This window comes from Lynx canadensis, chromosome A1 (genome assembly GCF_007474595.2).
Source record: "Lynx canadensis isolate LIC74 chromosome A1, mLynCan4.pri.v2, whole genome shotgun sequence".
Classification (NCBI taxonomy): domain Eukaryota; kingdom Metazoa; phylum Chordata; class Mammalia; order Carnivora; family Felidae; genus Lynx; species Lynx canadensis.
In genome coordinates, this window is record NC_044303.2 from 141,051,002 (window position 1) to 141,064,885 (window position 13,884).

Below are 13,884 nucleotides of genomic sequence, written 5' to 3' on the forward strand. Positions count from 1 at the left end.
GCATTCTGCTCAGTGTAACGTCCACCCCTAGTGATGGCGTTCACATGAGATTTCGAAGGGAGGGTCCCTGACAGTGTTCCAACTCACTGTGTACTGAGATGTACTCTCTTCTTGCGCTTTCTAGAATCAACTGTGAGAAACTGTTGCACACTAATAATTCTCTAACGTGCTGTTTTCCACAGGCTTTTTGGAAGGGACATAAGCAACGGGAAGCATATATGCGCAGACGGCAAACATTCATTGATAATACTGAAAATATCGTGAAGGTAAAAACATGCCTTCCTACCTTATTAAGTGCGTGGCTTGAACCTTGCTTTTCATTGCAGTTCTGCTTCTGGAAGACAGAGTATGGAAAGAGTACATGGGAGGCTTAAAGTCAGAATTGAGTCCTGGGTTTGAGTCCCACATGCATTACTCACTTAGCTGATCATCTTCAAACAATTCTGTTAAAACACTGTAACTGGCTCAGGTTCTTTATGTGGTTATGAGAAGAATAATCAGTAAATGCTCTTTCTCTGAGAAGTCCAAATTGGTTATTTAAGCTCTGGGGGAAACCAGCTATATTTTGCATCCCTCTTATCGTATGCACTAATAATATTAACAAGGCTCAAACTTAACAGTCGAAACCTTAGTTATTAGGCAAATGCAAAACCAGTGAAAAGAAGAAATAGAACTAATTACGACCTGGATATGCGGGGTGAGTGAATGTAACCCAGCTTTCTACCCAAGCTGATGGCTCTCAGTTTCAAGAAAGAAAACGCACTGGGGTGCCCACTCCCCAGTGCTGAAAACCAAAGGATTGGCAGAACTGAACCTGCAGACAACATGGAAATCCAGATGAGATTCGGAATAGCAAGGCTAGAGAGAGATAGGAGTCACATGAGGTTAATTAAAAGACCTTTTAAACTGAGAAGACAGAATGACATCATCCAGATCCATTGTGCTTCTCAGTGCTGTGCTGTGCTTGCTATGGAATACATGGCTGTTCTCTGGGAGAGCTATAGGTCCCAGTCGGTCCCTCATGAGAACTCTAGACCTGTTACCCATCAACAGCTAAAGGATACTGGATGCATTTAAGGGAATGAAACCCTGGACTTTATTTTTGGTTCCCTGTCCCATTGCAACTCTCAGCAAAATGCCTTGAGCTCTTGGTTTTTATTTACTGAGATTAAAGCACAGTGATACAAAGCTAAATTATCTTCCTCATCATAAGGTATAAAATACTTTGAACCCCTAGGAGAAAAAGCAATGAAAGAAGTAGGAGGTTAAGATTAGGCTTTGCTGGGGCGCGTGGGTGGCTCAGTTGGTTAAGCCTCCAACTTCAGCTCAGGTCATGATCTCACAGTTCGTGGGTTCTTGCCCTGGGTCGAGCTCTGTGCTGACAACTCAGAGGCTAGAATCTGTTTCGGATTCTGTGTCTCCCTCTCTCTCTGCCCCTCCTGTGCTCATGCTCTGTCTCTGTCTCAAAAATAAATAAACATTAAAAAAAAAAAAAAGATCAGGCTTTGCTCAGCCTTGAGCATCCGACTTTAGCTCGGGATCATAATCTTGCTGTTCATGAGTTCAAGCTCTGCATCGGGCTCTGTGCTGACATCTCAGAGCCTGGAGCCTGATTCATATTCTTTGTCTCCATCTCTCTCTGCCTCTCCCCTGCTCACACTTTCTCTCTCTCTGTCTCTCTGTCTCTTTCAAAAATAAATAAACATTAAAAAAAAAAAAAGATTAGGCTTTGAGTATTATTTGGTGGGCTTCTAAATTTACCAGAATATCAGTATTATCCTTAGGCTGCATGAAAAGACATTAAAGGTGTTTTTAGTAATTGCCGCAATTTCTCTAACTCATTTTTAGATCCAGTCCTGGTTCCGGATGGTGACAGCACGAAGGAATTACCTTTCACGACTACAGTATTTCAGAGATCATGTAAGACACACAAGAGTGGATTTTCATCCTTAGAATGAATTAAATGAATGCTTGGTTGAATGTTAGCATTGAATGAGTTTTATTAAGTGGTGGAAGTGTTTTTTAGAAGAGAAGCCAAGTGGAAGGCTGTTGGTATATTGTATATGCTGTTTGCACAGTGTTCCTGTCTAGTCATTGTATTAAATAGAATATTTTGTCCAGAAAGAGAAAATGAAATGTTTTCTTAAATATTTTTCATCCACTTGCTCCCTTTTGTCTTAACACACACACCAAACCTTTTAATTTGGTTAAGTGATACTTTCATGTCTCCCCAGCTGCCTGTGGCTCAAGTTTTAAAACCTCAATTGTGACTTAGATGGATAGTTGCAAGCCATACATCAGTAACCTAACATACTTTTTAACAGCAAGTCCAGAGCTAAAGGGTGGAAATGAACAGTAGGAGAAAACAATAGGTCTTAGAACTCAATATGGTAATGTTTGGAAGCTTTTTTTTCTTCTTTGAATTAAGAATTCATGTTCAGAGTGAGACTTCACTAGTGAAGACTGAATAGGAAATGTGTGAGAAGAAACGGCTGTGGGCTAGTAATGCTAAAGAGAGAAGATTCCAGACAAGTATTTTCGAACACTGCTTATAAAGTTTTTATAACTGGTAACCAGTGAAGAAGCCCACAGGAGGAATTTTTTTAGGATCTTGAAAGAATGGATATGTGAACATAGATTAGATCATCTAAATTTGGGGCTAAAATTATTTTCCCCTTTAGATCTCTTTATAAACAGTCCTATACAACCTTGTTGATACTTTTAGCTAACATATCTGACCCTTTCTTCAAAGAAAATGCAAAAAATAAATAGTGAACACACCACATCTAAATGCTGTCTATTCTAAATAGTGTCTCTTCTTAAATACTGTCACTTCTGGGTTGATTGGTTGGTTTGTTTAATACTGTCAGTTCTTGACTAGTTCTGAATTCGACAATCGTGGAGTAGATGGGCCTCCAGAATATCATGACTGATCTCATTCTTTTGCAGAAAAATGAAATTGTGAAAATACAGTCACTAGTGAGAGCGAACAAGGCCAGAGATGATTACAAAACACTGGGTAAGTTGGGAGCATAAATCTTCCTCCACTAAGGATAGAGTTACATCTGGATAAACTCATCATGAGTTGACAATATCCTAAGCCAAAAGGACATTGAACACACCTACCCTACAGAACATCACAGCTTAGCCTGGCCTGCCTTAAACTTGCTCTTAGGGGCGTCTCAGTGGCTCAGTTGGTTAAGCACATCCAACTTAGGCTCAGGTCATGATCTCGCGGTTTGTGAGTTCCAGCCCGGGGTCAGCCTCTGTGCTAACAGCTCAAAACCTGGAGCCTGCTTCAGATTCTGTGTGTCTCTCTCTCCCCGCCCCGCCCCGCCTGCAAATAGAGTGGTTTTGTGGTAACTGAAATGCAAATTTTCATTTCTTTCTCAATTCAGCATCTTTATAAGACTAAGGCATTTTTAATCTGAAAAAAGCCATTTTTATTAGTCTCTCATTATCCATTTTCACCCATTCCCCCCGGAGAGGCATTGAATACACTCAGGCTTAGAGGTTGCTGCAGCTGTGATATGGCCTGTAAGTGCTAAGAAGGTAGGTGATTACCTGCAATTAAAATACCCCAAAGTGATTGCCAGCATGAAGATGTCACAAGCCTACTATTGACCGACGAAATCTTAAATTTGAGCCATAATAATTAGTAAAGCTGTAATATTCATTTCTAACAAGTTTATTAGCACATACAGAGATAGAAGGTCATTAGGAGCAAGAAGAGAGAACTTGAGACCAAATGAGATGGCTCACGTTCTCCCAACTTAGCTACATACATGAGCTCTGGAGCATCTCTCAGGCTTTTTCTGATACAGCTATGTCACTAGCAACACCTTTGTTAGAAATAGAACATAGGGGTGCCTGGGTGGCTCAGTTGGTTAAGCGGCCAACTTTGGCTCAGGTCACGATCTCGCAGTCCATGAGTTCGAGCCCTGCGTCGGGCTCTGTGCTGACAGCTCAGGGCCTGGAGCCTGTTTCAGATTCTGTGTCTCCCTCTCTCTGACCCTCCCCCGTTCATGCTCTGTCTCTCTCTGTCTCAAAAATAAATAAACGTTAAAAAAAATTTTTTTTTAAATAGTAGAACATAAATTCCCATGGGCATCAGGAAGGGAAGGGGGTCCCAGGATCCAAGGTAATTTCTCCAGTAAAGCCCATCAGAAGCGGCAAAATGCTGATAGTGATGGTGTCTAGATTTAGTTCATGTGAGGTTCATGCTCTTAGTTATTTGTGTTGCTGGTTTACCTCTTTTTTTTTTTCCCTCCCTTGAATGTGAAAACACCCCAGAACCAAGCTGGCAGTTAAAGGAAAATTGATTAGGGCCTCAGTGTAAAGGAAAGGGTGGTGACAGAGTGGCCACACCAGGGCTGATTTGAAGTCATCTTCGTGTTGTTGCTTGTACTCCCTTATCATTAAAAGTCCAGATAGTTTATTCATACAGTTTGCCCAAGTAGATTTCACTAAATGCCTTAACAAATACATTTTTTGTAAAGTTAGAGTGCTAGGGATTTAATTATAATTCATGTTCAAAGCACTGAGGAGAAACACTTTTAAACTTCAGACACCCCTCTGAACAGTTGAGGCTGGTCTCCCAGGTTCTTCATGCTCAAAGGACAAGGACCAGATTTCAATTTCTAACATAGAACGTGTGTTCCGCTTGTCACTCCATGGGCTCCTGAGTGGCCTTACAGGTCTCCCCTCATTGACGGTTTCTAATTCACCTTTCACCTAGTTCCTGCTTCTTCCCCCATGGTCTTCTGGGCTGAGAGGAAACTTTCCGTTTCCTGTTGTAAAAACACAAATCCCTTATCTGGCTCAGCCCCCAGCTCTCAGAGATAACTTAGTTAACATTCTTTCTCACGTTTCTCATCAATAAGGCACGGATAGATAGAACTTTCTTCTCGGTGGAGAATCCTGGAAGCAGGATGCAAGAAGGCCGATAAATGAGAATTAGATAACTAGAAAATAGTGAGGCCAGATGACATCAGTGGTGTGCACTCATTTATATGATCAGTTTCCTTGTCCAGATTTAACCTGGGAAGAATAAGTCCTTCCAGAGACCCAAGTGCTTCCGCTGCTGTGTTTTTCTACTACTGCTGTATTGAGATACCTGATTTCTCTACGACCGATGATAATTCCAAACATGCCTAATTAAAACATGCTTGTTCCTTTCCCTGCAGTTGGCTCAGAAAACCCACCACTAACAGTGATCCGAAAATTTGTACACCTGTTGGACCAAAGTAACTTAGATTTCCAGGAGGAGCTGGAGGTAGCACGATTAAGGGAAGAAGTCGTGACCAAGATCAGAGGCAATCAACAGCTGGAGAAAGACCTAAACCTGATGGACCTCAAGATTGGGCTCTTGGTGAAGAACAGGATCACGCTGGAGGTCAGTACGATCTGTGGGGCTGCTGGCTCTCAGAAGAGAGAAGGGGCACGTACGTTTGCCCACAATGCCTTTGTCCAGCTAAACTCATTCAGAATCCAGGATGTGTGGTCCAGCTTCCTGGACCATTTTTCTCATGGTTCTCAGACCTGCAACATTTTATGCCCCACCCCTAGATAAGATCTTTTGTAAGGCTTCTTTATCGTTCTGAAATGAAATGACGTGAAATGAATCCTGGTTACATATGTCCCTCCACAATAAGACTTTACATGAGTATAGAAAAGTAATGTATGATAAAAACATGGATTTCGGCCTGAAAAAACATGGGCCAAATGCAATTAGAAGATGTGCTCAAGTTGCCTGAGGCTTGGATCTCTTCCCAGAGTAACCACAGATTGAACAGTCTACCAATAGCTGCAGACGAGACTCTGGATACCAGTGAGAGGTGGAACTGTAGTGATTTCATCTCCCAAAATGGAAGACGTCTCTTTGCAAAGTTCACAAGAAGCAAGGAGTTCTCCCCTACAGAATTGCATTCCTAGAAAATCCAATATATATTAAACCTGGGGGGAGGTATTTTGCTTTCACCTAAAGCAATTAGATTTGAAACTCAAATAATTACAGAATTTTGACCTACATGAATGACCAGCAGGACACCGAAAAATCCAGCCATGCAAAATAGGGACAGTTATTTACACAGGACTGTCGTACAAATCGCAGGACAGTAGTGCTCCCTGCCCCCACCCAGTAGAAGCCAGCAGTCCCTTAGAGATGTTAGGGTGTTAAAAAAAAAACAAAAACCTTTGCACATTTCCAAAATGATCCCTACGGAGTGGGGTGGCCCCCAAAATAGCCTCTAAGTAAGTAATGCTACAGTTTTGTATCTTTATGAAACTTGTTAATGTCAGAGCTCCCTCAAACTATGTGAAAAGTTTCATTTTTACCCAAGAAATGGAAATTTGTAGGGTAAGATCTCTTACCATGTCACTGTCCCAGTGCCATATCAGTTTTCAGAAAATGTATAGGTCAAGAGGGGCATAGGGAGCTGACCTTCTAGAAACACTGAGAAAGCTACCATGCGTCAAACATAGAGTGCTCACTGCCACTGACTTGAATCTATGATTCTGGAAAACTGGGAGATGAGCAGCTCAGAAGGCCAGCAGATAAAAGGACATGAACACCCCACTCTTGTCTCCAGCCCTCACAGAGAAATAGTGAAATAGTGCACAAAAAATAAGGAAAATAGAGCAATTTACAAAACAGGAAATGATACTCTTTTCTAAATATTAAAAAAAGTATAGTGTAAATGTTCTGTATTAAGTCTGTTTTCATTATTTTATCCGGAAGAACCGTAGTCCTCTCCTTTTTAAAAATAATGTGTTTGTGTTTGACAAACGTGAGAATTTTTCAAGTGTAATATATTCCAGAAGGTCCTTCAGAAAACGCCTTTTATAGCCTTAAACTACTGTTTTACCCAATTCCCATAAAGTTGTAAACAGGAAATGCCTTGCCTTTTAAAGTAAAGGCTAGTTGCAAAATAGTAAATGGTAGAAATAACATGTAGCTTGTTATTCATGTGGATAATGAAACCATGGCAAATTTTCAGGTTTTTTAAATGTTTAAGATTGTTCTTTTAGGTAATCCTAATTGATAGCTTTGTGAAACAGCTATTTTTTCAATTTACCTTTTCAAATGCCAAATATTGATCACTTACTGGAAATTAAAACTAAGGATTATTAAATATATGGTCTTTAGTCTTACAGTAGCATTTTTAGTTTGATGCTAAGAATAGTACTGTTGAAGCTTTATTTATAATAGTGAAAAAGTGGGAAATAACCCAAACACAAAAACAATAGAGAACAGCGGTAGGTTATATAGCCACGAAAAATAATTTTTCCAAGGCAGGGGCCTAATTCAAGGGCAGGGGGAAGAGTGTGCAGTGTAATAGAGAAGACCGTAGTACTTAAAGCAGTACAATTTCATTTGTTGTGGAAAATATATATATATATATATACATATATACTTAAAGCTAGGGAAAAAATGATTTTTCTTTGGGTGGGTGGTAAAATTTAACTTCTTGATCCTTTTTTATTTTTAAACAGTAAGCATATTTTTAGTGAGGAAAAAATACTTTTTTGTGATGTTTGTTTTCTTTTTTTTTAATGATAAACACAATATTATTTTTCTTAATATTTTTTACATTTATTTATTTTATTTTTTTAATTTTTTTTCAATATATGAAATTTATTGTCAAATTGGTTTCCATACAACACCCAGCGCTCATCCCAAAAGGTGTCTTCCTCAATACCCATCACCCACCCTCCCCTCCCTCCCACCCCCTATCAACCCTCAGTTTGTTCTCAGTTTTTAAGAGTCTCCTATGCTTTGGCTCTCTCCCACTCTAACCTCTTTTTTTTTTTCCTTCCCCTCCTCCAAGGGTTTCTGTCAAGTTTCTCAGGATCCACATAAGAGTGAAACCATATGGTATCTGTCTTTCTCTGTATGGCTTATTTCACTTAGCAGAACACTGTCCAGTTCCATCCGCGTTGCTACAACGGGCCATATTTCATTCTTTCTCATTGCCATGTAGTACTCCATTGTGTATATAAACCACAATTTCTTTATCCATTCATCAGTTGATGGACATTCAGGCTCTTTCCATAATTTGGCTATTGTTGAGAGTGCTGCTATAAACATTGGGGTACAAGTGCCCTTATGCATCAGTACTCCTGTGATGTTTCTTTTCAAGAGAGAGGGAGACATAGAATCTGAAGCAGGCCCCAGGCTGTGAGCTGTCAGCACAAAGCCCGACATGGGGCTCGAACACATGAACTGTGAGATCATGACCTGAGCCGAAGTCAGATGCTTAACCGACTGAGCCACTCAGATGCCCCAGGGAAAAATATTTTTAAAGGAAGTAGCTTAGTTTATAAAGAATAATTCCAGTTCTCCAAAGTAACCATGTGTCTTAAAATTCTTCTAAAATTGGCATTCCTTGGGGGCACCTGGGTGACTCAGTTGGTTAAGCGCCAAACTCTTGATTTGGGCTCAGGTCATAATCCCAGGGTTTGTGTGATTGAGCCCCACATCAACTCCACGCTGAGTATAGAGCCTCCTGTAAGATTCTCTCCCTCCCTCTCCCTCTGCTCTCCCCTGCTTGCATGTGTTCATTCTCTCTCTCTCTCTCTCGCTCTCTCTCTAAAAATTAAAAAAAAAAAATTTTTTTTTTTATTTAAATTGGCGTTCCTTACTGGGCTGGCTTAGTCAGGAGAGGGTGCAACTCTTCATCTTGAGGTCATGAATTCAAGCCCTAAGTTGGGCATAGAGCTTAATAAAAAATAAATAGCGGTGCCGAGGTGGCTCAGTTGCTTGAGTTTCGGACTCTTGATTTTGGCTCAAGTCATGATCCCAGGGTCAGGGGATGGAGCCATGCTGAGAGTGGGGCCCACTTAAGATTCTCTCTCTCTCGGGCACCACTGGGTGACTCAGTCATTAAATATCTGACTGCGGCTCAGGTCATGATCTCACAGTTCATGAGTTCAAGTCCCACATCGGGTGAGCTTGAGCCCTGCTCCATGTGACCTGGAGCCTGCTTTGGGTGAGCCCCACTTCATGCTCTCACACTGTCTCTCTCTCTGCCCCTCCAGAGATTTTCTCTCTCTCTCTCTGCCCCTCGCTCATTTGTGCCCTCCCTCCCTCTCTCAAAACAAAAAAAAATTCTGTCTCCTTCCACCCCTCTCCCCAGCGCACGCTCGCTCTCTTGCTCTCTCTCTCTCTGTCTCTCTCTCTCTCAAATAAAAAATAATTGGTGCCTGGTGGCTCAGACAGTTAAGCGTCTGACTCTTGGTTTCAGCTCAGGTTATGGTCTCACAGTTCAGTGAGTTCAGCACCGACAGTGTGGAGCCTGCTTTGGATTCTCCTTCTCTGCCCCTCCTATGCTCGAGCACGCACTCCCTCTCTCTCTTTCTCTCAGAATAAATAAACTTAAAAAAAAATAAAATAAAATTTTATAATGAATAAAATTGGCATTATGCTAGAAATCACAGAAAGTCAGTGGATGAGTGAAGTGGCTAACATTGGTTTTAGGCAAAAACATTGGCTTGTAGATGGAAACAAAACAACTGGGGTAGAAGTTTCTTAGAGACATAGGGAGGAAGGAGGGTGTAAACTCAAACTACTCTGAGAGAAAATCTGGATAGAAATTACAAGTAGTTTTTTTAATGTTTATTTATTTTTGAGAGTGAGACCGAACGCCAGTGGGGGAGGGTCAGAGAGAGAGGGAGACACAGAATCGAAAGCAGGCTCCGGGCTCTGAGCTGTCAGCACAGAGCCCGACATGGGGCTCAAACTCACCAGCCATGAGATCATGACCTGAGCCGGAGTCCGACACTTAAATGACCGAGCCACCCAGGTGCCCCGAAAGTAAAAGTCATCTTGAATCCCTGAAATTCCCAGTGATGAATGTGGTGTATCATAAGAGATTTGAAGGACAGGGCTGCCTGAAACCCAGGTGAAGACTAATTTTACCGCTTCATTACACCATTTCACTGTGTATATTAGCAGGTTTCCATGGGCATGTTTCTTACCCTCTCTGAACCTTGTTTTCTTCACTGAAAATGTGCTAAATGCTTCCCATATATTGTTTTTAATCTTGACAGCAGCTCACACTGCTATTATTAAGCCCATGTTATAGACTTAGGAAACAGGCTTAGAGAGGTTAACCTGCACAAGGTCGCAAAGCTTACTAGGCTTCGCAGATACCCCTATTTTCGTGTCTCCAAAACCTCAAACCTTGTACTAGTCTGTAACTTGTATAAAACTTTTCATGTTACCGCATATAACCTGCATGCAGGTATCTGTTATTAGGGGAAGGGACAATAATGGTGGCAATATGAAAATAAGAGAATGTCATGAACAAGTTATTAAATACTGTTGCTCCTTCAAACCATGATTCTTCAAATGTTCAGTATTTATTGGTAAGAATAGAGGACATTAACTTTCTATTAATGAAAAGCATATGACTGTGTTTGGAACCCCTCTCTGGGTTGGCCTTTGGCCCCTTCTTCAACCTTCCCAAAGAAAACTTGCCTTGCCACAAGAGCCGTCTTGAGCAAGGCATAGTTTCCCCGGAAAGAATGAAGAAAGAAGGGCTTATTGCCGGTGCTGCGCTTGGACCTGCAACCGACACTGTTCCGTCCACACAGCTGCTAACTCCCTCGCCCTTCCCCTTCAGGACTCAGCCTCTGATGCTCCTGCTTCCCATCCCAGATGACTCTCCCTGTCCTGTCCTCGCCAGAGGTCTCTATTTCTAATGCAGAGCAATTTAGTTCTAGAAGCCCAGGAGCTTGCTTGCCACGCCCACTCTCCTCTTGTGTGTACGTCAAAAACCATGATGTAAAGATGGACTCTGGGATCAGAACATACGAGAAGTCTTCAGTTTCCAGAGCTACCTCAGTGGACAATAATTGGAGGGGGAGTTAAATAGCAAGTTGTTTTTTTTTTTTTCTGCCATGTATTTAAAACCAAGATCATATGTTTATTCCATGTATTTGAGGAAATTCAATGGTCTATACCTCACCAGTTACTTGAAGACAAGAGAGCTGGGTTGTCTGAAACTCTAAACCAGACTTCTTTTGGTGATGTTTTAAGACTTGCTGTCAATAAGGATGTCAGGCAGCTGCCTGCCTAGACTTCCTCTTAACCTCCATCTGGTGCTAAGCACACTTCCTTTTTAATCCTGAAGTATTTTATATGTCTGTGAAATGAAGGTGACAATGTTGCCTTTCTAAAAAATTTCATGGAAATGCAAATCAAATCCCCCTCTTTCCGCATATGAGCAATTAAGAGGACAGACGTTAAGTGATGAAGTCCAGGTTTTCCCTAAGCTGAGAATGGCAAAGAATAAAACCACAGACCTGGAGGGCAGTGGATATCACCATATAGAACCATCTTATTTATCTCAGAGCTCCAAGGGCTTTTTCCTACGTGTGACTGAACGAGGGAGAATGGGGTGGTAGAATGGGGTGCTAGGAGGTAAGCAGATTTAGAGCCTGTACGCAAAAGCTGACAGTGGTTCTCACCCCCAGGGCCAATTGGAAATGGTGGCAGGCACATTTTTGACTGTGAAAATGACTAGGGTCCCTACTGGTATTTGGTGGACAGAGGCCAGGGATGCTAGATGACCAGCAGAACATGCACAGCAAAGCTTTTTATTGCCTGAAATTCCTGGAGTGCCCCCCTCAGTCAAGCATCCTAATGCTGGCCGCAGATCAGCTCCTCACATGGAGGCTGGGCTAAGAGCTCGGGGAAACAGATGGAAGAACATTTAGGAAAAACAGCTTTATTGCCACCTGTTCTGTGGAACAGTGACCCATTGTTACGTGGCAGAGGAGGCATTCTAGAGCAGTGGCGTTCATGTGAGTCATGTGCCCTTGGTGGGTCATGAAATCAATTTAGTGAGTCATATCAGCAGTCCTTAAAAAAGAATAGAATAAAAGCAAATTGAAGGTACCAGAGTGTATCCCAGTAGTATGGCTAAGTATTTCGTAGTGCGTGTGTGTGTGCACGTGACTGTGTGTTTCCCAGCGAAAGATGTAAGTTGTATTTTCTGCAGTGGATCCCTGTAAAAATGTGTGACAGACCCTTTTCTAAAAGTTCTACTCTTGTTCGTGACTCTTGAAACATCTGAAAGGGACACAACAGCCTGAAGGGACCTCTTGACGATATTTGCAGCCATCCCTTTTCCAAGATTCTCTGTAAATGGTTAAAGGAGCACGATTGTCAAAAAACTTTGTTAAAGATTTAGGGGATTCCTCTCACTTCTATCTCTAATCTCTGCCTCGCGTATTTTCTTGCAAGTGCTTTTATAGTTTTAGATCTAATTCATTCTTTCAAAGTGTACACTTTAATGGTGTTCAGTATATTCAAAAAACTGTGCAACCGTAATTTCCATAATTCTAAAACATTCACCCCAGAAAGAAACCCCAGAGAATATGTTCTCAGATAGTGTGTGCATTTTATCATATGTGAATATCATTTCAGTTACAAAAAAAAAAATTACACCTGTATTCATTAATGGTTATTACCTATTCTCCCCTATAGCAGAGCAACCGTTAATCTATTTTCTATCTCAATAGATTGGCCTGTTGTTGATATTTCATATAAATAGAATCACACAGTATCTGGTCTATTGTGACCTACTTCTTTGACTTGATATAGTGTTTTTAAGGTTCACTCATGTTTTAGCATGAATCAGTACTTCGTTCCATTTTATTGACAAATAAAATTCCATTGTATGGCTCTACCACATTTTGTCTATCCATTCATCAGTTAAGGAACATTTGAGTTATTTCCCCTTAAGGGTTATTATGAATAATTGAGCATTCATATACATGTTTTTGTGTGAACATATGTTTTCTGTTCTCTTGGATATACACTTAAGAGTGGAATTGCTGGGTCATATGGTAACTGTGTTTACTTTCAAAAAACTGCCAAAATGTTTTCTAAGTGGCTATAGTTTACATTCCTACCAACAAGGTATGAATTGAGAAAATGTCTATTCAAATCTTTTGCCCATTTTTGATTGGGCTGGGGTTTTTTTGGTTTTTTTTTTTTTTTTTGAGATGCAAGAGTTCTTTGTATCCCTTTTTCGATGCATAATTTGCAAATATTTTCTCTGCTTCTGTGGGTTGTCTTTTTATTAATAGTGTCCTTTGAAGCATAAAGGTTTTACTTTTCATGAACTCCAATTTATCTTTTTTTTCTTTTGTCACTAGTACTTTTGGTATACTAACTAAGAAACCATTGCCTGATCCAGGGGGAACAAAGATTTAGGCCTAGGTTTTCTTTCAAATAGTTTTAGCTGCTGCATTTAGTTCTTTGATGTCTTGTGAGTTAATTTTGTTTATGGTGTGAGGTAGGGGTCTGACTTCTTTCTTTTAAATGTGAATGTCCAGTTTTCCCAGAATCATTTGTTGGAAAGACCGTTCTCTCCTTAATGAAATGTATTGATGCCTATATTACATCTTAAAAGCAAATAAGTGCAACTTTGGGAGACAAATATTGTAAAAGCCAAACTCACCTGTGAGCTGGATTTCCTTAACATTCTCAATCCTTTGTTTCTTCATGAATGAAATGTGGAAAATCAATCTTTCCAACTATGTGTTTCAGGATGTGTATGAAGGAAGGAGATAAAAAATACCATAGTAAAAAGTAGTCCTTTCATAATTTTTTTTCCAGGATGTAATTTCACACAGAACAAAGCTGAATAAGAAAAAACATGGAGAAATGCAAATACTGAATAACACTGACAGCCAGGGAATTAAAAGTTTAAGTAAGGAGAGAAGAAAAACACTAGAAACATATCAGCAGCTGTTTTATCTTTTACAGGTGAGAACATTTGCTTTTAGTCTAAGTTTTGGATCGATATGTTTTGGATCACTCTAAGTTTTATGGTTTACAGTGCAATTTCCCCTGTGCTAAAGTTGTGGTAG

General features: G+C 40.6%; 1 protein-coding gene across 1 annotated transcript in view; it reads left to right on the forward strand.

Annotated features, from left to right (window-relative positions):
- The window catches only part of IQGAP2 (IQ motif containing GTPase activating protein 2), a 296,669-nt gene that overhangs the window by 242,887 nt on the left and 39,898 nt on the right, over positions 1-13,884 (forward strand). The window contains exons 18-22 of the mRNA XM_030323348.1: positions 183-266; positions 1,849-1,920; positions 2,950-3,019; positions 5,187-5,395; positions 13,631-13,780. Coding sequence (XP_030179208.1) covers positions 183-266; positions 1,849-1,920; positions 2,950-3,019; positions 5,187-5,395; positions 13,631-13,780 — 585 coding nt within the window. The remainder of the gene's footprint in view (positions 1-182; positions 267-1,848; positions 1,921-2,949; positions 3,020-5,186; positions 5,396-13,630; positions 13,781-13,884) is intronic.